The following is a 24134-nucleotide window of genomic DNA, read 5'->3' as shown; positions in this document are numbered from 1 at the left end:
ATATGTGCGATTCTTATCAACCCACTCTTCGCATTGTCTCATTTGCGCATTACATGCCGAGAGCGAGTGCTTCCATATCATCCTAGGCTGTAAAAAAATCGCCTTTGACTCTTGCTTTGACTCGGGATTCTGACTCAGGAGGACTCGGGAGTACCGCGTTGGGTCATCTGAAGGTTTCAATGAAATCAAATTCCACAATTTATTATACATTTATATTTTGATTCATATTGGGATGTGTTCAGTTGCTCTGCGCTCGTAATGTGAGCCCATGACTCATGAGTTGCCCAAGATTCCTAGGAGTCCCACTTCCAGCATCGAGCATGAGCCATGCCTTCTTGCTTTTATAGCTAAAACCAGGGGGTGTCGAAGTCTAGTAGGAAAATCTGGCAAATTCCCTGCGTGACGTCACGTCGGGACTGACCGACGGCACTTTGCACTGAAGGATACGGCGGATTGGCTATTTTTGAAAAATGATTAAAAATACTTATGTGCTGTTATGACACATAAAACGCTTATCAGCATGTTCCTCATCATGTGGTAAAGCCATATCCGTGGTCGAAAATAGCTGAGCCCCTCCCAATTTCCAACCACCGACCTCATAAGCAAAGGATGTAAGCGTAATCCTTAAGGGCGACTTTCCAATACATATCCGTACATATGCGTCCTTATGGAAATCGGTAGTGTGGCGATTGGCGACGCGCGCGACATCTGTGTGGCGACCAAGTGGCGACTGTGGCGACACCTGGTGGCTGCTTTTCTGCTGTATGTAGGCATTGGGGTTTTGCCAGATATGGTTCCTACTGCTACACAACTATGTTGACCCAATACTAGAAAGTTATTTTGCCAGTAAAAGGCAAGCAAATTGAAAGTCAATTTATAAAATTGCTTATAAATGATAACGAGAAAATAATAAAGAAGTTTTGATTGAATAGTTATCAAAATACCCAACCGGTAAACTATATTCTGGTAGATTTAGTAGAAATTAGTCCGTGCAACCTTGTATTTAGGGCCTTGGCTAAAACTAGGGTTACCCGCGTACTCCGCAACGCGAAGAAGGGTTATTTTTGACCCGTGGGTATTGGGTTGTCTGTGTCGATTTGGTTGGTATCCATTTAGTTTGATTGCTTTTTGACTGCCAAACATTTTGTAGTGAAACAAAAAAGATCCATCGCAGGCTTGTTGGAGAGCCAAAATTTTCTTTTTGCAAGCTTCCATAACTCATTTTGACTTTGCCACTAACTGCACAACCAGGCAATTATATGTCAGAACACTGTCCATCTATTATTGTTATAGTTCTGTGTGAAACCTATGCGTTAGGTGAATGGAAGTTGATGCTTATTTTATTTTCTTGCGTAAATGTTCCCATGGCTGCTCTTAAGACTTCTTAAAGCTCATGCATTGTTCAACCTCCTCCGATATTTTTTAGATTAACCACAGGAATTATAGACCCTATTGGTACTCGCTTTCATAAGTCAAACTCTGGCTTTTTGGAGAAACAGTGGTTTTCTTTTGAAAGCTTCTCTGATTCACTTTGACTTTGCCACTGGCTGGGTCACCAGGCAAATCTTTGTAAGCACAAATTCTTGTCCACAATACTTTTTTGTTAAAATTCTGCATTGGGTGAGGTGAGGTTAACCTGTGCATTTATGCCTGGCAGGTTCCAACTTCCAAGTCCTGTTGGGGGGGGGGGGGGGGGGGGGGGGTAACATGGGGGCTGGAACTGAAAAAGCAGTTTTGTAGCTTGAGAAGTGACTAGCACATATCAGGAGCTTTTATAGACCAATGATCAGCTTAGGCAAAGATATTACTTTTCTTGTGCCAAAATTATTCCCTTACACAGGGATTTTTTTCCCGTACAAAAGAATGCCAGGAATGCAGCCAACTATGGCTGAGACCAATTGTTAGCCAACCATTATGCAGCTGGTTTGAACTAGGTAATGTGATTTTACTGATTGGTCAATGCATAATCAGCATCTGCTGCAAACACTATCTAATTCTAGCTTCTAAAGATGGGAAATAGTTCAATTCCTACCAATTTTAGAATACTTAAAAATACCTTTTTATGTTCATTTTTCTTGTGGCAAAATATGATTTGATTAAAGTGTTAATCCCATTAAATGCCTAAATGGTTATTTACATGTGTCATTTTGAGACAGACCACGGTCAGGTCACGACTGAATGTATTTTCCAGCCGGGGTCAGACAACACTGGCGACACCCTGCGGCCAGAGGCCGTACCACAGCTTATCAGTTCACGACTAGGTGGCGGTCAGCAGGCCTGATGAACAGTTCACCAGTAGGCGGCGGGTAGCCAGCCTATCACACCCCACCACTCAATTTTCGGCTTTCGTAGGTTTTACGTCTAGGATCCACAACTAGACGGTCAGGTGCTTCCCGCGCGCGCTGAGGGCGAATGGTGGCTGATCTTTCCTCTTCATCCTCGTCCTCGTAGTCGTCCTCGCTACTGCTGTCCTCAGCGGTGCTGGTCGATCCTGTGCTGGACTCAGCCGACGGCGCCGTCTCGGTCTTCGTCTCCGCTCTGATCCATCCCCGGTCCGCTTCAACTGTGGAACGTACCAGATCATTGTAGTGACGAATTTTTATGTCGTTCTTCCTCCTCCCTGTACTCTGCACACGTGCAACCCGATACGTCCATCCGCCACGCATCACCTCAATCACCCGGTACAGCGGCGACAAAACAGGTGACATTTTCCCACCAAGTCGGCCCCGTTCCGCGACTGTTAGCCGCAATCGAACCAGATCACCGATCTCAAACGGTTGTCCCCGTGCTCTGGTAGCGTGATGCGCCAACCGTGCCTCCTGCGTACGTTCGACACTTACTTGCGCCTTCTGATGCATACCATCGAGTAGACGCCGCCGTTCAGCCACCTCGTCGATCGGTGACCGCGCTGCTCCCGGCTCCTCGCCGGTGCTGATCGCCGATTCCGGTCGACGAGCTGGGCGGGCGAATAGTAGCTCGAACGGGCTGAACCCAGTAGCCGCATTCTGTGAAGTATTGTGGCTAAACTGGAGATCATAAATGCGGGTAGGCCAGAGACGGGCGTCATTGTCACACACGCAGCGCAGATTGGCAATCAGTTGGTTTTGACGCTCAACTTGCCCCTGGCTCTCTGCATGGAGAGGAGCACCCATCTTATGCCGCATTCCCATACTGCGACACATCCCTCGGAAGGTCTCCGCCGCAAAATGAGGCCCCCTGTCTGAACATACCGCCACGGGTACGCCGAATGTACTGATCCAGCGGGTGCGGACAAGCCTGGCCGCGGTCTCCGCTGTGCTGTCCTCCGCTGGCAGTAGTAGCAGGTACCGGCTGAAGACGTCTTGAATCTGCAGTACATAACGATACGGATGATTGTCAGCACTCGGGAAGGGTCCTGCAAAATCGACCTGAATCTTCTCGAGGGGTCCACTCGGCATCTCTGTTCGTTGCAATGGCGCCCTTCCGGGCTTTTTGGGTGGTTTGTTCCTCGCACACACTTCACATCCAAGTACGTACGTAGTTACATCCTTTTTCATGTTAAATATGGTGATGAAATTGACCAGTAACATGGCAGTAAGATGTATTTTTAAATAACAAAATGAGGCCGAAAATATAGAACGAGCTTTCGTCTTACGACATCATCGGGTTCTGGCTTAGCCGAGGCAATCACATTTGAAAAATTGGAACAGAACCAAATATTAACACGTGCACATTGGCCCAGATGGCTTTTGGAGGTCATGTAGCGATACGTATTGCGCAAGAGACGTACACTTAAAAAGACCAATGCAAATATCGGATACAAATCAATACAATTAAACAAGAGCAGACCGCAGCACGCTCGCCGTCACATTCAACTGCATCACACACTGTACCAATATTTAACCATATATGTAGGTGGTCATGTAGGCTATACAAGTAGTATCCTTACAATTTTTACAGTACCCCAAATCGTATACAAGTGGTCATATAAACTACACAAGTGTGTGTGTGGGGGGGGGGGGGGGCTGTGTGTTTGTGTTGGGTGCTCGTGCGCTAGAGCCTAGTGTGTTAAAGGCCACGAGCTTTGCATTGTGTTCAGGCTAGGCCGAAGGTTTCTGATGTGGATTGATTCCATTATTTTTACTTCCGCGCAATCTTTACCTGTATCTAGAATTTCTATGCGGAAGGACTTGTTAATGTCACTATTGGAAAGGTCGTTGTGAGAGTGCAAGATATGCTCGCCTAGTGGTGTGTCTAGCTTTCTTAGACGTGCGTTACTCAGATGTTCGTTGAATCTGTAGCGAACTGGTCTCGTGCATTCTCCTATGTAGGTTTCCGCACGTTCTGCTGTCTCGCATGGCCTACACGTGATTTTGTACACTGCGTTTCTCGTACTGCATTTTTTGTCGAGTCCATTGGTACAGGCATGACAATGTCTGTTGCCGGCGGGACAGGGAGGACGGGTGAGGGCTGATGAGATCAATTTCCTTTGAAGTGAGTTGTTGTTCGTCCATACCGGTTTAATAGGGGCTTTAGCCCCACGAAGGATGCCGTTGACGCGGCGGACTATTGTCTCGTTAATGTACGGTAGCCTCATGTAGACTTGTGAGTTGTGCTGTGCTGTGTTGCGTTTTTCTTTCTGGGTTCGTTTGTGAATGTTGTTTCTGTTCTTTTTGATAGTGCTCCTAATCATACTATCTGGATAGCCGTTTTCTCTAAATAATGTCGTAATAGTGCTGAGGCTGCGCTCCATTGTTTGTAGGTTCGATGACACCCGCATGGCTCGCTGGACCTCTGAGTTTAGCACTGCTCTTTTAGTGGACATGGGGTGCGCGGAGGTGAAGTGGAGAACGATAGGAGCTGTCATCGGCTTAAAATATAACTCTGTGGAGTAAGACCCCGAAGGATCGACCGTAAGCAAGGTATCTAGAAAGGCTATCTTCCCCGAAGTTAGTGTGTGCTCCATGGTAAGCTTAATGGCCGGATTGTGACTGTTCATAATGTTAAAGAAATGACTGAGGCGGTCGATACCATAGGTCCAAATTCCAAGAATGTCATCTATATAGCGTACATAGAAGACAGGTAGCTCTGATAGTTTGGCTAGAAAACTTGTCTCAAACGCATGCATGAATGCAATAGCAACAGGAGGTGCTAGACGGTTGCCCATTGCAATTCCAGAGTTCTGTTTGAATATTTTGGAGTCAAACCGCACATAGTTGTTGGTGAGAACGTGCGTGAGGAGGGAGCGGATGTCAGTAAGAGAGATGTTAAAGGTGTTTATCTTGGCTAAGTTGGATTCCAGCAAGCTAATCACTGCGTCTATGCCCTCCTGAATGGGGATACTGCCATAAAGATTACAGACGTCTATGCTAAATACAATGCTTTTGGGGGGCAGGCCATTCGGAAAGGTATCGCGCAGGCGGGTTAGGTAGGTTTGCGTATTAGAGAGGTGGGATGGAACGAATGATAAGAGTTGAGTCAGGATACACTGTAACAGCCACGAAAGCTTATCAAGCGGGTCCCCGCAAGCTGATACGATGGGACGTAGCGGGTTACCGGCTTTATGCGTCTTAGGCAGGCCATAAAACTCGGCGGTCCTGGAGTGCTGTGGTAGAATTTTTCGCAGGTAGTCATCCGGTATCTTGTCTTTGAGAGTTTTCTTCATGAGAGTTTTGGTTTCTTCTTCCAGTTTCATCGTGGGATTTTTTGTTGTGATTTCATAGTTCTGAATGATGTCTTCTGCTTTGGAAATGTATTCTGTTTTATCCATGAGAACGAGATTTTTGCATTTATCCGACTTCTTTATGATTGTTTCATCGTCTTTTTTCAGAATAGCAAGCTCTTGTTTCTGAGAAGGAGTGTAGTTGTAATCGGTGTTCTTGCGAGATCCTTGATACAGCCTCATAATTTTAGATTTGACGTCTTCAAGCTTCTTTTCCCCATCGTTTGAAATGGTAGGGGGTTGACGCGCTGCGCTGTCTTGAAAGAAGGGTCTGGGCAGACCACCTTTGTCTTGTAGAGCCGTGTCGTCGTTGGCGGGATCAGCTGACGAGGATGGTGTAGTACTGTCTTCGGCTGTAACTTGAGCTGACGTGTTCTGTGTTTTTTCGCGGACATGTTGCCACTTCAGGCCATAGAATGCACGCTCTATGCCAGTTTCTACCGATCGCAGGGTGTAGGACGTCACATTCTGTGTAAGTGCAAACTTAGGACCTTTTCCCAAAATCTCGCCCAAGTTGTTGCTTATTGTCCGGTGTGATAAGTTAACAAAGCGAGTATCATTGTTGGCTAAGGTTACTGGATCTTGTACTTGTCTTTTTGTCTTTTCCTCTCTGTTGGAGCACTGTGTTTCGTGTTTTGTTCTGGTGACTGAATTATGTGGTTGTCCAGTCGTCTCTGTCTTGTTTTCGAGAGACAGTGCTGTAGAGACAGTGCTCTTGCAATCGTCCAGACGAGAACTACTTTGACGTCTCCACAGGCTACTCAGCACCATCAGTATGCGACCCCACACGTCCAGAAATGTGGTTTTCCATGTTTTAGACGCATCCTTTTGACTAGGTTCTGCAGCCGCCGAGTTAGTTTCTGTCTTTCGCTTTCGTGGCTGTTACAGTGTATCCTGACTCAACTCTTATCATTCGTTCCATCCCACCTCTCTAATACGCAAACCTACCTAACCCGCCTGCGCGATACCTTTCCGAATGGCCTGCCCCCCAAAAGCATTGTATTTAGCATAGACGTCTGTAATCTTTATGGCAGTATCCCCATTCAGGAGGGCATAGACGCAGTGATTAGCTTGCTGGAATCCAACTTAGCCAAGATAAACACCTTTAACATCTCTCTTACTGACATCCGCTCCCTCCTCACGCACGTTCTCACCAACAACTATGTGCGGTTTGACTCCAAAATATTCAAACAGAACTCTGGAATTGCAATGGGCAACCGTCTAGCACCTCCTGTTGCTATTGCATTCATGCATGCGTTTGAGACAAGTTTTCTAGCCAAACTATCAGAGCTACCTGTCTTCTATGTACGCTATATAGATGACATTCTTGGAATTTGGACCTATGGTATCGACCGCCTCAGTCATTTCTTTAACATTATGAACAGTCACAATCCGGCCATTAAGCTTACCATGGAGCACACACTAACTTCGGGGAAGATAGCCTTTCTAGATACCTTGCTTACGGTCGATCCTTCGGGGTCTTACTCCACAGAGTTATATTTTAAGCCGATGACAGCTCCTATCGTTCTCCACTTCACCTCCGCGCACCCCATGTCCACTAAAAGAGCAGTGCTAAACTCAGAGGTCCAGCGAGCCATGCGGGTGTCATCGAACCTACAAACAATGGAGCGCAGCCTCAGCACTATTACGACATTATTTAGAGAAAACGGCTATCCAGATAGTATGATTAGGAGCACTATCAAAAAGAACAGAAACAACATTCACAAACGAACCCAGAAAGAAAAACGCAACACAGCACAGCACAACTCACAAGTCTACATGAGGCTACCGTACATTAACGAGACAATAGTCCGCCGCGTCAACGGCATCCTTCGTGGGGCTAAAGCCCCTATTAAACCGGTATGGACGAACAACAACTCACTTCAAAGGAAATTGATCTCATCAGCCCTCACCCGTCCTCCCTGTCCCGCCGGCAACAGACATTGTCATGCCTGTACCAATGGACTCGACAAAAAATGCAGTACGAGAAACGCAGTGTACAAAATCACGTGTAGGCCATGCGAGACAGCAGAACGTGCGGAAACCTACATAGGAGAATGCACGAGACCAGTTCGCTACAGATTCAACGAACATCTGAGTAACGCACGTCTAAGAAAGCTAGACACACCACTAGGCGAGCATATCTTGCACTCTCACAACGACCTTTCCAATAGTGACATTAACAAGTCCTTCCGCATAGAAATTCTAGATACAGGTAAAGATTGCGCGGAAGTAAAAATAATGGAATCAATCCACATCAGAAACCTTCGGCCTAGCCTGAACACAATGCAAAGCTCGTGGCCTTTAACACACTAGGCTCTAGCGCACGAGCACCCAACACAAACACACAGCCCCCCCCCCCACACACACACTTGTGTAGTTTATATGACCACTTGTATACGATTTGGGGTACTGTAAAAATTGTAAGGATACTACTTGTATAGCCTACATGACCACCTACATATATGGTTAAATATTGGTACAGTGTGTGATGCAGTTGAATGTGACGGCGAGCGTGCTGCGGTCTGCTCTTGTTTAATTGTATTGATTTGTATCCGATATTTGCATTGGTCTTTTTAAGTGTACGTCTCTTGCGCAATACGTATCGCTACATGACCTCCAAAAGCCATCTGGGCCAATGTGCACGTGTTAATATTTGGTTCTGTTCCAATTTTTCAAATGTGATTGCCTCGGCTAAGCCAGAACCCGATGATGTCGTAAGACGAAAGCTCGTTCTATATTTTCGGCCTCATTTTGTTATTTAAAAATACATCTTACTGCCATGTTACTGGTCAATTTCATCACCATATTTAATTATTTGATCATGGCAAAACCGACCATTCAATACATCAAGACTTTTTCATGTTTGGCCACCAGAACGTGTCACGAGCTCGCTTCCAGGTCCTGTCCCGTCCCATGTGTCCACTAAGGGGGGCATCATGAATCAGACGTAGGGCCTCAGCCCTCATGTTAGCAGGCACAACTGCTAGCTGTTTTCGTCCACCGTTAAACATGTATCGCAGTATCCCATCCCGGCTAATTTGCAGTCGGCGACGGAACTGATACAGAAACCGGGCTGCATCTGACGACTTACTTGACAGCCGCTCTCCGCTGATCAGAGCTGCTCGGACCGGCGACACCTGCTGATCCATGCGCTGCTCCGCTAGCAGCTGCTCCGGCGAAAAGATGGTCGTCGTCAGATCTGACTCCAGGTCCAGCGTCTGCGCCTGTACGCTGCACACCAGGTCACCGTTTGGCCCCACTCTGGAAAGGTAGTCCGCGATCGTCATCTCTGCATGTTTGCCGGACTTGTGTACCGGCCGAATCTGAAATTGCTGCAAAAAGTCAATCCACCGACCGCGTCGACCGTGTTCGTCGTTAGCGTCGAGGGAGTTTAACCACCGAAGAGCCTTGTGATCAGTTATCAGGTCGAACGGGCCGTTAGACAGGTACACCCTAAATCTTTTGACTGCCAAAACAACTGCTAAAAGCTCCTTTTCGGTGGTACTGTACCTTTTCTCGTGTTGTGACAGAGCATGATGAAAGAAGCCGAGGGGCTTCAGATGCTGGCCATCACGGTTGGCAAGCATCGCCCCGGTTCCGACGTCGCTTGCGTCTGTTACGAGCGTGAACGGCTTGGTGAAGTCTGGGAGATACAGCGCTACTGCATCTGATACTTGTTGTTTCAGCTTGTTGAACGCTGACTTCATCTTGTCCGTCCAGTGCAGCTTCTGTCGACCGTCTTTGTCCAGGGCGTCGTACAGTGGCCGTGCAGTCTCGGCGACGCCGGGGATCCATCTCTGTACAAACGCAAACGAGCCCAGTGCGCGTCGCAGCTCGTGAACGTCACCAGGCATCGGCAGGCTTCGAAGATGTTGCACACGTGCCTCGCTCATGCTGACCATGCCGTTGCCAATGACTGCTCCCAAGTATTCGACGGTCTTCATTCCAAACTGGCATTTCTGATGTGAGAGTGCCAGTCCTGCATCTCGTATCTTCTCCAAAACTGAACGGAGGCGACGCTGGTGCTGCCCCCATGTTTCACCCCACACCAGAACATCGTCAAGGTAGCACAGTGCCTCGGTGTAATTCGACTCGCCGAGCACAGCTGACATCATCCGCTGGAAAGAGAAGCCAGCCCCATGGAGGCCGAACGGAGTTCGCTCTGCCCATTCGTAATGCCCCCAGGGGACCACGAATGCAGTAACCTCGCTATCTCCTGGTGATAGCGGCAGCTGGTGATAGCCGCACTTGGCATCCAGAACGGGAAAAAAATCTGGCGTTACCGAGCCGATCTACGAGGTCCTCCATCAGCGGGATCGGATGTAACGTCGAAGCGGCGGACTGAGCATTGACGCGGCGGTAGTCGATTGCCAGCCGCAGTCGTCCATCCTTGCGGCGGGCGCACACCACCGGAGCAGCCCACGGGCTGTGGGACGGTCTGATGACCCCCATCGACTCGAGTTGCCGAAGCTCCTGCCGCACTTCTTCCTCCAGGCGAGGAGACAGACGTCTGGGTCGTGACGCTATCGGGCGCGTGCCTGGAACGATATTGATACGGTGCTCCACATTCACACGGACAACTGGCAAGCGACCGCCGGTGTAGAAGACGTCGCTGAACTCTGCGGTTAACTGCTCGATGTCCGTACGCTGAGACTTAGTCAGATCAGGTCCGATATTGAAAGAAATGTCAGCTTTGCGCTCGTTCAGCCGCGGCGCGGCTTCCAGTACAAAATCTGTCTTAGCCAGGGCGATCACTTCGCCTCGTCTCAAAATTTCGTCATTTGCGCCCACATTTGCTACCTTGACCCAAATCGTTTCTTCGTGACTGGCCCGTACGATACAATATGATGCACAAACAGCCGACTCATCAGTCCCAACAGGTTCCAACAGGTATTCCTCACCTGGCTTCAGCTCATTCCCTCTCACAGGGACCAGCGCCTCCGTCGAAGGAGGAATGGTGACGTCGCGCCGCACCCTCAGATGGACGACCTCTGGCGAGCTCTCGGGGCGAGCCGCGCTGTGCAGTTCCAGCGTCACCCCCAGCTCCTCCAACACCAGGTGGCGCTGCTGCAGGTCGAGCTTGAAGCTGCCGAGACGGGCCCAAAAGTCAATGCCTAATATAGCCGGCACGATAAGTCCTCGCACCACAACAAAACGCTGCTCAGGCACGGTTACGTCACCAACTCTCACGTCGCGCCACACCTCACCGAGCACCGGGATAGTCTCGCAACTGACACCTCGGCCGCGGACGCTGGATGGGCGAATAGCATGTCGTTCACGGAAAGTTAGCTCATCCTCTGAAATCAGTGACCAGTCAGCTCCGGTGTCCACCATTGCTCTCCCCGGCGCCCCACTATTCCACTCAACCGAAACGTAGGGGGCTGAGCTGAGAATGCGGGATACATCAGCTCCCGCAGACTGGGGGTCCACGTCAGCTTCCACAGGACAAACGTGAGAGAAAACAAAATTAACTTCTGGTACCTGACGAGACCACTGTCGTACCCTTCGGGGGTTCACTTCAGTGGGCCCCGCCTGAGATCCTGTAGTAGGGGGGCCCACTACGGAAAATCCGGCTGCCACTGCTGCTCATCAGAGACGACCGGCGCCGCGGAGCCGGGGGTGACCGGTGCCGCGGAGCCGGGACCGAACGAGCGGCGCGGGGACCATGAGGGGTTCTCGGTCAGACGCTTCCGACAACTGAACCATCCGCCCAGGTGTGCAATATTACAGTAATAGCACCGCCCAATCGGCCGGTCACCTCTCCCCGCCCCACTGCGCGGAGCCGGGGGACGGCGGGAGTACTGACCTTGACCTTCCCGCTGGCGCGCCGGCTGAGCTGGTGCCGATCGCTGCTGATACCCGGTACCCCGCGCACCCCGGCTGGGCTGGGGAGGGCCGGTCGAGGTGGCGGTGACAGCTCCGCCATGCCCTCGCGTCTCGCAGTCGCCTGAGGAGAGGGGAGGGGAAGCCACGCTGCCCTCTCTGAGCCATGCGCCCGCGGCGCAGGCCCCGCCCACCTGATGACGGTGACCTGTGAGAGAGGCCGCCTGCTTCGCCGCCCGTGCTGTTTCTGCAATCTTAATGATCTCGTCATATTCCTTTGCGTTTGCCTCGTCCTTCATCCAGCGTTCATGTATCAGCCTTTCACGAATATCTCTATCCACCAGTCCGTCTAAAAAACGCCAGACAACTCGCTTGCGCTTTATATCGCTCGACTCACTTGCAAACGCATCTCCAGCCAGGCGCTGCAATCGCGTTAGAAAATCGGCCAAACTCTCCCCCTGACCTTGGTTCGCCTCCTCAAATCTCAGAATTCTCACCTCAATTGCCTCGGTCGTCACGTAACGGCGCTCGAGCCGATTCAAAATGCCCTCGTCGTCCTTCACCCACGGGGATCCTTGTGCCGCTTCCTCCCTCAGGAATTCGGCGGGCGCTCCGACAAGGCACAAACGTAGCTCGACGCTCCGATAGGCTGGATCTTGCCATAGCGCTACCCCTCGCGCGATATTGGCTTCTTTGACGAGAAGATAATGATCCTTGAAACTCCTCCACGCACTTGGTGACGTTTCTTCACCGAACGTCCTGCTAAGAGCCACAGAACGGCTCTCCCCACCGCGTACAGCTACCACTGCGTCCGGCGTAGGCATCGTCAGACGCTGCCACCAGTGAGACAGACCACGGTCAGGTCACGACTGAATGTATTTTCCAGCCGGGGTCAGACAACACTGGCGACACCCTGCGGCCAGAGGCCGTACCACAGCTTATCAGTTCACGACTAGGTGGCGGTCAGCAGGCCTGATGAACAGTTCACCAGTAGGCGGCGGGTAGCCAGCCTATCACAATTTCATTACAAGTTAGGAGTCAGGAACATGTCAAGGGTTTTAAGGTTACTGCAAGTGCAGCGAGTGCAGAGTTGTTTGCAGCAAGCATTTTTTAATTGGGCTAAAAAAGAAATCAGAGTTCTAAGGCCAAAGTCAATCTCCACATTCCTGAAAGCCCATGCCAATTTCATCATCAAGTCTTCTACCTTTTCTCCTGTCTTGTTGAAATTGAAGGTGAGAGAAACAGCAAAATAGTTAACTGTTAAGCAGTGATGTTTAAATCAACTGATAGAGGTTATCAATATTTGCTAGCTGATAATTTACCTTGACCACCTTATTGCTTATAGCCCCATGGTCATGTTGGGTCATGGAAGGTGTTCAGCAGTTTTTGCCACTGACTTTTGATCCAAACATGCTAGAGCACTGAAGGACACATTGAATGTGCTGAGCTCAATGATTTATGGTTGGGTGACTCATAAGCTTGATCTTTTGTCAAGTTTTGTAGTACTAGTTTACTTTTTAAGGTCAAGTTGTTGTTTGTGCAATGCTCTCGACAAGAGAAATATGATGCTGGTAAAATTACTATGCACGGTTTTGTGAAAGTAATTGCAGAAAAACGTTTCCACAAGCACATCATTTTGGCATGTTTGCTTGCCCTCTGGGGACTATAAACCCTTGACTTTAGATCAGATCTGGGGACTCAGTCATATACTGTCATCAGGTAGTGGGGTGCTAGGTAATCTCAGATCTTTAGGGTGTAGCTGCTAAAAAGGCAAGCATAGTAGCAAAAAGCAGCATTGAGGAAAACGGTGGCGTTGGCCGTTGAGCACTGCTTGTCTCGTCATGTGCACTCTTCAATGTTGTTTTATAAAATATCACTACCCCCTCTTCTTCCAGGAGCCAGCTGCTGTGCTAGTGTTTAGCGCGGCCTCTGTTGGAACAGCAGCCATGGCGGACGCTGAGCTCAGCTCTCAGGCTGACCAGCTGTATGAACAGATGGAATATGCCAAAATAGTGGAGATACTCGAGCCAAAGAAGGTACGCGTCCCTACAGCCGCTCGCTGATTGTTATCATCAGCTCTTGTTTGACATATGTACGGTCGTTTACGTCAAGCTTTGCCATATCCTTGAGATTGGTAGTCGGGCTTGATGATATTATAGATGCTTTTTTACTTGGACTTCCTGACGTAAAGAAGTAACTTGTGAGTGACCGAGATCTGTGTCTGTCTACAGATAACCTTTGGTTACTTTGCCGAAGCATTTATAAAAGGCGGGTCATTAAAGATTCTAAATTAATTACCTATTAACTCCTCTCTCTCTCTCTCTCTCTCTCTCTCTCTCTCTCTCTCTCTCTCTCTCTCTCTCTCTCTCTCTCTCTCTCTCTCTCTCTCTCTCTCTCTCTCTCTCACTCTCACTCTCACTCTCACTCTCACTCTCACTCTCACTCTCACTCTCACTCTCACTCTCACTCTCACTCTCACTCTCACTCTCACTCTCACTCTCACTCTCACTCTCACTCTCACTCTCACTCTCACTCTCACTCTCACTCTCACTCTCACTCACTCACTCACTCACTCACTCACTCACTCACTCACTCACTCACTCACTCACTCTCTCACTCTCTCACTCTCTCTCTCTCTCTCTCTCTCTCTCTCTCTCTCTCTCTCTCTCTCTCTCTCTCTCTCTCTCTCTCTCTCTCTCTCCTTTTCCCTCTCTGTCTCTCCCCTCTATGCAGGAGTGTGACGACGTGGAGCTGCTGTGGCGTCTGGCCCGGGCCATGTACGAGCAACACAAACGGCTCGGCTCGGACGCCGAGAAGCTGTCCTACCTCCAGCAGGGAAAGGTGACCGTGGAGCGTGCCATGCAGCTCAACGACAAGCACCCCAACTGTCACAAGTGGATGGCCATCTACCTGAACGCCATCACAAAGCTGCAGGGCTCGCGGGCGCAGATCGAACAGGGCCAGGTCATCAAGGGCCACATGCTGGTGAGTATCTGTGAGATGACAAGAAGAGCGTAATTGAATAATTACCGGCCGCTATTGTTGTTCACGGAATTTCCAGATTTCTTATGAATTAGGACTAACATGCAGGCAACGCTCAGCGCCCTCAGCCTGTTCAAAGTTACCCATTGAATTACCTGTTCGCGATTATTTTCGGGCTTCAAAATCTAGCCTTGCGTTTTGCCACTTCCCTTTCCAGTATCCTTTCTTGGTTCCTGTTCCTCCCTTCTCTACGATCTCTCAGTTGATGAGAGCATCCTCCATCGGTACCAGAACCAGAGTCCATTCCACAGCACCTGGTTACAGGCAAGTTTCCCATTACATTGCTAACCATAAGTCTAAATGAACATAGTTCTCGTAAAAAGGAAAATGGTGTTCCGATGCTAAAGTACGTACACCGGGAAAAATCGCCCAGCGGACAACCGACTCATTTCACATGTGTGTCATCGATCATGGATGTTCTGCAACTGTTCTCCCGCTTCCCTTTCGGTGAGAATCGATGGATCGAGAATCGGTTCCTCCTGACCCATCTCTCCCCCTCCGCCGGCCGTTTGCAGAAGGCCTGCGAATACGGTCCGTCCGACCCGACCAACTGGCACCTGATCGGAATGTGGGCGTTCACCGTGGCCGACATCTCCTGGACCATGCGCAAGCTGGCGCAGGTGATATTCGGCGAGCCGCCCAAGGCCACCTTCCAGGAGGCGCTCGAGTACTTCCTGAAGGCGGAGGAGGCCCAGCCGGGCTCCTATAGGTGAGCGCGGCTGCTGGAGCACGGCCCGGCTATGGTAATGCTATGCTACCTATTCCCAGGGTCACGACTGTGACACGCTGTCCCTGTTCTGTCCCTGTAGTGATGGTCGAGTAATATATCGCATGTTAGTGTTCTACTTTCATTTAGATTGTTTGAATGGTATGATAATTGATAGCTGTGCTAAATTTCTCTTGGTGTAATGCCCATTTAGGTTGTATCTAATGCATATTGCAAAGGAAACGCGTGATTACAAATATCCGAACTTTTGAATTAGGCAATTAAAGAGACTATCCCACCTTCTAAAATGTTGTTAAAACCAGTTAAATTGTGCCCGACTTTATAGATTGGATGAACAGGAACACGGTTCTGGCATTTATTTTTCATTAAACATCTTAGGCTTCCCATATTCCAAACACAAACTTTCAAATGTGTGACGTCACAGCCCAAAATTACCTCCTTCCCCAGGCCACATTACCGTCATAAAGCTGATTCTTTTTACTCTGTAGGCACCACAACAAAGTTCAGACCAAGTTTTAAGCGATTTTTCAACGAACAAACCCATTTAAATCAGAATGACTAAACGAGGTGACGTCACACTAACGGTCGCTCCATGTTGAAGATAGGGCCTTGTGCAAGGCCCATTTTCAAATGAAGGGAACGAATTTCTTCAACACCAAGAGGCCGCGGGGGTTGCAACCTAGATAGATAGTGGTTTCTGAACCTCGCCGCAAACTTAGCTATCTCAACTCAAACCCCATGTTAAAGGTGGGATAGTCCCTTTAAACGTCTGCGTGAAATTTAACATAAACATGTTCTCTTACAGTATGAATTTACTTATGATCGCCAAGTCGTATCAGAAGCTGAAGGACAACGACAACGCGATCGTGTACCTGAAAAAGACCCGGGATTACCCAGTGAAGACTCTGGACGACCAACAGGTAGGTTCCACTACGTTCTGCTTGTAGCTGCTAGCGATGTCAATTACTTACTTATGATTGAGAAATCGAAGCCGAAGCCAAACCAACGGCTAACTGAAACTATGAAAATACCAAACACCGAACCGATATCGAGAAAAAGAGGGGAATTTATGTTAATTACGGAATAGGAACATGAAGGCAGGCGTAAAGATTCATGAAACCAACAATATGTGACAGATATTGGGCTTAAAGTACCAAATACCAAATTGGTATCGGTTTGGTATTGGTATACCAACAATTTGGTATTTTATTGACATCTCTAGTAGGTGCCACATTTTCCACCATCATTAAAACACTTAGTCTAACCTCTTATTCGTTTAAATGCTCTCATTCTCCCCTTTGCTAACAAATGATACTATTCTTGCGTGATCATTTTTGCATTACTTAACAATTAATCATTTGACAATAAGCTTACTCTGAACTTTCCTGACTGCATAGGGCCAGTGCGTTGCTAATAATTTAAATTTTATTAAAGTTGTTTTCGAGGACAAGGACGTAGCTAATCTATACCCATTCTGCCGTGCAAAGGCAAAAACGATTACGTCAGGTCAGAGGTCATCACCTCAGGTCAGAGCCCAGGGGCCAGGGGTCACCCTAACGTAATCGTTTTTGCCTTTGCGCAGCAGCATCCCCTAGGCCTTATATCGTGTTTTGAAAGGCGGCGTCGTTTCAGGCTCACAAAGAGGCGGTGGACTTGCTGAAATACTTGGGAGTAAAGGACTGAGTCCGGGCCGTCGGCTGACGGTCTAACCAGCTCGCCGACAGAGAAGCTAGCCGTACTATATGATAGAGGGGCACACGGACGCCACACTCGGGTGTGAATGGACGGTGGGCATCGCCGGATAGTCACGTATCAGCACCGTCTCGAAGCTGCCCTTGTAAACAATTCAGCTGCCCTTGGAAGCGTAGGCCGCTTATGCCCGATCACCAATTGAATCCCGATTATGAATGGGAGGTTTACTATATCGATTTTGCTGCGGAATGAGTGGAAGTGGATATCATTCAAATATCACAAATTTCCGAACTTTTCCAGTTGGGCCGTCTTTCATCAACTTCAGACAGTCTGGATCGCTTTGAGATGTATTTTGAAAGCGATAAAATGGTAGTGATAAGCAAGCCAACAGCGACATTTCAGACCGCACTGTGATTACAAAGTGTTTGGTTGTTGCAAACTGGATTATGAGCGCTGTGTGCCATTGATAGTGCCGTGTTTATTTGTAGCGTGTTTTTTTTTGTGCCATTATTGACGAAAGACATTGGACTTATACATTTCAATGTGCCTTGCGCCAACTACGTGAAGGACTTTGCTTTCTTTGAAGCACCCTGCTCAATATATCATGACAGAACATTGAATAATGTCTTACCAGATATTTGTAGTCAATCATTACGTAGCTTAAAGTTGCGTTCGATCACGGTCCTGTATCTTTATTTATAATACATATATTCGAATCAAACAATACACAGCATTGATGGCACCGAGACCTCCCTGGCAAAGCCAACAAAACATATACATATAGCAGTCGCAGATAGCGACTTCACAACCAGTCTTTGATGGACAACATCGAGGTCGGAGATGGACACCTGACACGTCCGGTTTCCTAGATCAGGGCAGTCTCTGAGATCGACACCTGGCTCTCAGGGTCATCCAGCGAGCGGGTTGTAATGGTAGGACGGTACACAGCGCACCCGACCCTGTGCCGGGGACGGAGAGACCGGGGCCACGGTCGGGGACGTAGTGGCCAGGGCCGCGGTCGGCGCTCACTGGCCGCCCCAGCCGACCGGCCGACCTGTGCGCCGGTTCTCCTCCTCCAGCCAGTCGTGGAGCGGCTGGAAGTAGCGCAGCAGAGACTGGGCAGAGATCTCCCGAGAGCCGGTGATCACCTCCAGGGCGTCCTGCCACGAGCGGCCCTTGCCCAGAGACAGCATCGCCCTGCAGAAGTAGCCGTGAGAGACTCAGCTCGGTAGAACGGTTATACTCATCACTATCCAAAAGCGAGATATTATCAAGCCAGTTATTGATTTTAACACATTCACATCCATAGCCTAATCATTCATTCTTGGTTTTGAGTTTGAGTTATAATACGCTAAGAGCAGTTGGGTGAAATTAACGCGACTTTTGGCGCTGAATATCGATCCCACCTTTTAGCCTCTGCATAGATATGCCTACAACTAAAGAAGTCGAACTATGAGATCTATGTGAAGAACTCCTGTGAAATGTGACTTGTCCAACAGTATCTCAATTGTTAAACATGGCTGTGCCTGGTGTGCCAGCTGGCCTTACGATCAGCATTTAGTAGCCTTACATGAGCCTGTCGCCGGCCTCCCGGGACCCGTAGAGGTCGCATTCGTGTAGAGGTATGGGCAGCGGCGACCCGTACTTTGCCTCGCAGAGACCTTCAAAGAACTGCAACTGCAGAAAGACGGCCAGAAAATACCTGAAGACAACGCCAGAAATCAGCACAACCGCTAAACATCGGAAGAAGAGTCCTCGAATGCGATTGTTAAAGGCACCTGCAGGCTTTTCATTAAAGCATGTTAACGATGTTTCATTGTATATTGATGGAACACTAAAACCGAAAGAGTTTTCGGGGAGAAGAACATTGATTTTCGACCACATGTGTTGAATATTGGCTAAATTGAGGCCTGCCTGTCGCATGGTGGGGCTGGGCAGCTCCGCTATCCGCCGGCGACTCAGCGATCGTATCTACCTGATATGCGGGATATTATGTGCCACGTGGAACTTTGCTCCGGGATCCATGCCGTCGGCGTTGCAGCCGGCCTCCATCTGTTGCGCGGTGCAGGCGGGGTGTTGCACGCCGGAGAGCTGCTCCCGGAGCTGCCACCAGGCGGCGTTGTAGCGCTCGGGCGCCACCCTACCGGCGTACACCTGCCAGCGCCACCTGTCCAGCGACAGGCTGAACCCGATCAGAGGGATTTTGGCCAGCGCCCGCTGCAGCAGCAGCTGCAGGCTCCGCTCTGAAACAGGGTCAGACTCAGTCAGATCCTCCGGTGATGAGACTTACCAGTCGATAGTGGACATTTCGTGGCTGTTGTGCGGCGATTCGCAGTTTTCTTGACACTTGACAGGAACTGATATGAATCGACAAAAATTTAACCACGTTTTAGCTGCAATGGCCGCCACTTGTTGCGACGCAGCAGCATGAACACACATGATGTGATATTCCTAAATTGAAGAATCTGAAGGTTCAAGTGAATGTCACTATACAAGAGGGCGAGGTTAATGGCCACTTAGTTGTTTGATTTTCGACCCGGCAATCTATTCATTACGGGATTGCCCTTACATTCGTGGGAATTACAAATGACATCCTCTCAAGTATCAGATTCAGGTCATTACCATAGTAATCAATTGAACGCCTTTCGTCATCGTTTCTCACCTGGTGAGAAGCCATCGTCGTCGATGAGCCCCAGTCTCCGCAGGTGCGCCGGCCCGAATATCGAGTAGAAAAACGTGTCCCCTACTGCCTCGTGAAAGGCAGAATTGGCGCCGTCCTGCCGCAGCACAGACCAGTCAGGTAACTTGGGTAACTCTGATAACACGGGCCGGTCACGTGACCCAGGTAACTGGAAACGCGGGTCAATCATGACTAACCCAGGGTAAGACGACTTAATGACAGGAACGATCCAAGCAGCCAAGCAGGAGACACTATGTAATGTAGCTAACAGTGCAGTCGGAAGCAGTTCTTTCTGCGTGCAGGATATCTGAAGTAGAGGTGTCTTTCAGCTATGCAAACTTGGGGATACTGTGGGTAAAAATTACTCGCTATGCCAAGGGCGACCGTTTGGTCGTACGTACATACCCGTAGTATGGTGGGCAGGTGCCGGTACGCCATGAAGTACTGGATGTGGCCCATCTCGTGGTGGATGACGCCAAAATCTCGCTCGTTTCGCTCCAGGCACATCAGGATTCTGTGACACACGCTCGGGCGGTTAGACGCGCTGTGTCCGACCATATAAGGCACAGTCTTACGTCACCGTTCGAGATGGCATTCATTACAATGCTCAATGATCAATATTGGCCGGTGTCGCCCAGGGTAAATGAAATGGTCAGCACGTTTCTGACTCACCTAAAATCGTCGTCTGTGAAGAAGTCAGCAGACGATGCGTGGCAGGTCATATTGCGGTTGTCGTCCGGGCGCTGGAAGATGCTGTTTCGCCAGAATTTCTCAGTCATCGGTGGTAGTCCCAGAGACACGTAGAAATTTTCGGCCAGCTGCCCAAACAATCATCACATCAGATTTGACGTTGGTCTTTAGTTGGCTTTAGGATACGTTGGTTTTTGGCATTCTTAGGTATGGTAAAAAAATGATTATCTACTTCTCTGTCAGCTTCAGCATGCATGTAAACGGCTCAAACACGATGTAAAGTCCATCAATGAATACTCAATAATGCCACTGATAAAGAGGAGTGTGTCGAATTATGAATTGGAAAGATGGCATGTTGTTTTAGGGTGCATACAAATCATTTACAGTGAACATTTTGGTGTTTGACATTGGTCTTATGGCAAGCTACACTCCAGTGACTTTCCAACAAAACGCTGAATCATTTCGATCGTGATTCTCCGAAGATCTAAAGTAACTTTTGAGGGGAAGTTCAGAAAACACGCCACCCGTTCAACCAGCAATATTCTGTAGGCGACAAACCTTGACGAAGTCGGTGACGGAGAACTTTTCCGCGAGTTTTCGGCTCAGGTCCGGTCGCTGAGTTTCAGAGAGCGGGCTGACAATGTCCTCCAGCGACTGCCAGCTCTGAGACCACAGATTGCCTGCGAGCGGGATCACGAGACAGACACCAGTCACGACCGGCCTCTATGGGTTTCTGTAGGCACGTCTGCGTGAATGCGCTTCACAAATATTCGTGGATAGCACGGTTTCGACGTTGCGTAGATTAGATTATGCTAAATGAACTGAAGCAAGAAAAAGAACACTGGATATATGTAGATAGTCCCAGTTAAAGTTGGCCGTTTAAAAAACTCGTCCCATGTTCGGCTGAGGATGAAAACGGAGAATACGAGCGTAGTGGGTCGGGGAAGGGCCTTAACTGATGGTCCGGTACGGGGTCCTGCCGAGCAGATGGGGCCGTACCGAGTCGGGATCTTACCGAGCAGGTGGGCCGGTATGGGACCGTCGGCGGACACCAGTTGCGGCCCGTAGTAGCTGCGCAGCTGAGCCCGCACCAGCGCGTGCAGCTGCTGGTACAGCGGCTTGATCTCCTCGTACAGGCCGGCCGCGGTCTGCTCGATGTTGGGCATCTCCAGCTCGTACCGCCACACGGCGCCCATATCCGGGAACCCTGCGGTCGAACGGGGAGGGAGGGGGCTATCATCTGACGTCCATCAAGCTTGCGGTTTGCCGAAAGTGATTTGTGATGTTGTTTCCACAATAAGTTATCCGACAGGTGTTTTATTTACAACTGACAAGCGCCTGATTAAGATTTCCATCGTACCTTATTGCCGTTTTTTTTTTTTTTTAGACTGACATCCAGCCAATAAACTGTGACAATCCAAGGAGCGCCAGCCCAGCTGCATTAGCGGTGCTCGACGCTGACTAACCCGCATGTCTCGCTCCGCTGTTGAGTACGTCAATCAGCTGCGGGTAGACTTCCCTCATGGGCGGTCCGACGGCCTTCCTCCAGCCCGTCCAGGCCCAGAGCAGCCGGTCCGGGTCGCGGGAGGTCTCCATCAGCGTCTGCAGGTCGGGCTCGGCGTGGTAGCAGTGCTCCTGGTCGCAGACTGTGACGCTGGAAAAGGTCCGCTCCAGACGGACCATCAGCGAGCGGGCCGAGCTGTGGGGAGAGATGAAATGTAGGGATAAAAAAAAAATGTACATCAAGAACTGAAGGTTTTCAACGACTTGGTAATTTACTGGACACATGAAATGACTTACCTACAATGGCACATGCATTTAAAATGCAAGAAAAATCGCACAGTCAAGCTCGACTTTTTTATTGCCAAGACTGAGGAGTGATGATCGCATGTCTGTGCGATCAAGAGCTCGGGGTCATTTCGAGCCTGGCTTATCGGTCGGTCAGGTTTTATGCGACCGGATTTAAGCTGCCATGACAACACTCCATTACAGTGGCCGCCTGCAAATGGCAGATCCCCGCGTTCTAGTGTTTCGATGCCTTATTTGGTAAGCCTTCGACCCATTAAAAAGGCCTTATCCCAATGGAATGATGCATTATCTCGAATATTGGAGTGGCGGGCGGGGAAACGAATACGCAGTCATCATTAGAAGGCCCATCTGGGCGATCGAGCGCAGCCCGGTGTAAGGGCGGCGGCTCTCGGACGCAGAGCTCATTACGGACGCCGCCGGATATCGGCTCAGTGCGCTGCGCAACTAACCGCGGCTCCATTGTGAAATGTGTTTGGTCAACCCAATGAATAATAGAGCAATGATTCTTATCGGTGGGCCTGAGATCATATTTCTTCGTCGATTGGTACAACTGGCGGTCTCGCAAAATTGACACTGTTGACGCGATAGTGGGAATAGACAGTAAGGAATTTTATAACCTTGTATGTGTAGCAATTTTAGTACAGAGTGTAACATTATCTGTGTCATAAACTACCTTCGCCCGCTCTGTCACACTCCTCCAGCGGCGCTGTGACCGCAGCGTCCACTCACAAGTACATGTGCTCCGGGTAGCGGGGCAGCGTCCACTCACAAGTACATGTTCTCCGGGTAGCGCGGCCGGTCACTGATCAGACCGATCTGACGAGTCTGCAGCGGGGTGAGCAGCTCACTGAGACGCCGGATCTCCTGCGCCTCGGGCGGAGACTCGTCGAACGTCAGGTCCTGCGGGCAGCCGTAACAACGAATGGAGAAATTGCTGATACAGGTGTATTAGAAATAGTTGTGCCAATCCCCTGGATTTCGAAGAACGCGAGCGCAGCACGGAGACGACAAGCTGCTGCCTGTCATCAACATTCTTCATGCGGTAGCTATCTGTAACGCAGTACAGGGTTTTCATAACACGAGAATATCAAAAACATATCGTGTCTGAAAATGATAAAGTATCGCAGCTCGGTTTGATGTTATCTTCGCTGGCATCCAGTCATTTCCATTCACATTCCTTACATTTCAAGGCAGGCGCGTTGCCACGTGCCACTCCGAGGGTGGTAGCCGGCTACGGATGGTCTGAGAGATTGGTTATTCAACGTCATTGACGTTCGACCAACGTACGTCGATAAAATTTATCCACCCCACGTCAGTGATCGTCGTCCGGCGTCAGTGACGATTGCCCACATCACATCAGTGACGATTGTGAAGCGTCATATACAGCCGCACATCTCACGTCAGTGACGGTTGCCCAGCTTCAGTGGCAGTCGCCCACCCGACGTCAGTGACTGTCACCTGACGCCCAAACGACGTCAGTGACTGTCACCTGACGCCCACCCGACGTCAGCATCCTGCAATCGGCCACCAGACGCGGTGCCACTGCCGACTTTGTTTCCGCCGCCGCGGCGCATTTGTCTTGATTCGTGCGGACAGGTTGAGTCGCGGCCCGGCGGGGTCCCGGTGCCTCCTAATGGAGTCGAGCTCAGCTTCTAATCGGCTTTGGTTGCGAATCGTCCCAGCTAAGTCGGCAGACGTCAGCCCTGGAAACGTCCGCCACTGTGGGCGTGGGGCGGCAGCCAGGAGGAGGAGGAGGGAGGTCGGCGGAGCTGGCGGCTTTACATCTACACTTTGAATTATAATGGGAAAGTGGGTTAAAAGCTGGGATCAGATACAAGTGGAGCAGATCCCAACAGTCAGATGTGGTGCCAAAAATTCAATTGGTGATTAACTTACTTATTTGTAAGCCTCTGAAAGAATGGCTGAGCCTCCGGGAAACTTTAACAGTTCCTTTTTAGCTAAATTCA

General features: G+C 49.6%; 2 protein-coding genes across 2 annotated transcripts; one reads left to right on the top strand and one right to left on the bottom strand.

Moving 5' to 3' along the window:
* The first annotated feature begins 125 nt into the window (after positions 1 to 125).
* On the top strand, positions 126 to 17611 carry LOC122377582 (regulator of microtubule dynamics protein 1-like). Its single transcript, XM_043357778.1, has 6 exons — positions 126 to 173; positions 13423 to 13563; positions 14261 to 14512; positions 15085 to 15278; positions 16102 to 16216; positions 16929 to 17611. The coding sequence occupies exons 2-6, from the start codon at positions 13474 to 13476 to the stop codon at positions 16977 to 16979; spliced, it is 702 nt and encodes a 233-aa protein (XP_043213713.1). The 5' UTR covers positions 126 to 173; positions 13423 to 13473; the 3' UTR covers positions 16980 to 17611.
* A 1348-nt stretch (positions 17612 to 18959) lies between these two features.
* LOC122377552 (angiotensin-converting enzyme-like) lies at positions 18960 to 21995 on the bottom strand. Its single transcript, XM_043357669.1, has 7 exons — positions 21825 to 21995; positions 21374 to 21565; positions 20917 to 21038; positions 20341 to 20486; positions 20074 to 20182; positions 19651 to 19765; positions 18960 to 19231 (listed from the first exon to the last, which is right to left on the bottom strand). Exons 1-7 carry the CDS (start codon positions 21952 to 21954, stop codon positions 18960 to 18962), a joined length of 1086 nt encoding a protein of 361 aa, XP_043213604.1. The 5' UTR covers positions 21955 to 21995.
* Positions 21996 to 24134: the final 2139 nt, after the last annotated feature.

Source organism: Amphibalanus amphitrite, unplaced genomic scaffold, assembly GCF_019059575.1.
Source record: "Amphibalanus amphitrite isolate SeventyFive unplaced genomic scaffold, NRLGWU_Aamphi_draft 000047F_arrow, whole genome shotgun sequence".
Classification (NCBI taxonomy): Eukaryota; Metazoa; Arthropoda; class Thecostraca; order Balanomorpha; family Balanidae; genus Amphibalanus; species Amphibalanus amphitrite.
The sequence above is the reverse complement of the archived record's forward strand: the minus strand, read 5'-3'. Positions and strand labels throughout refer to the sequence as shown.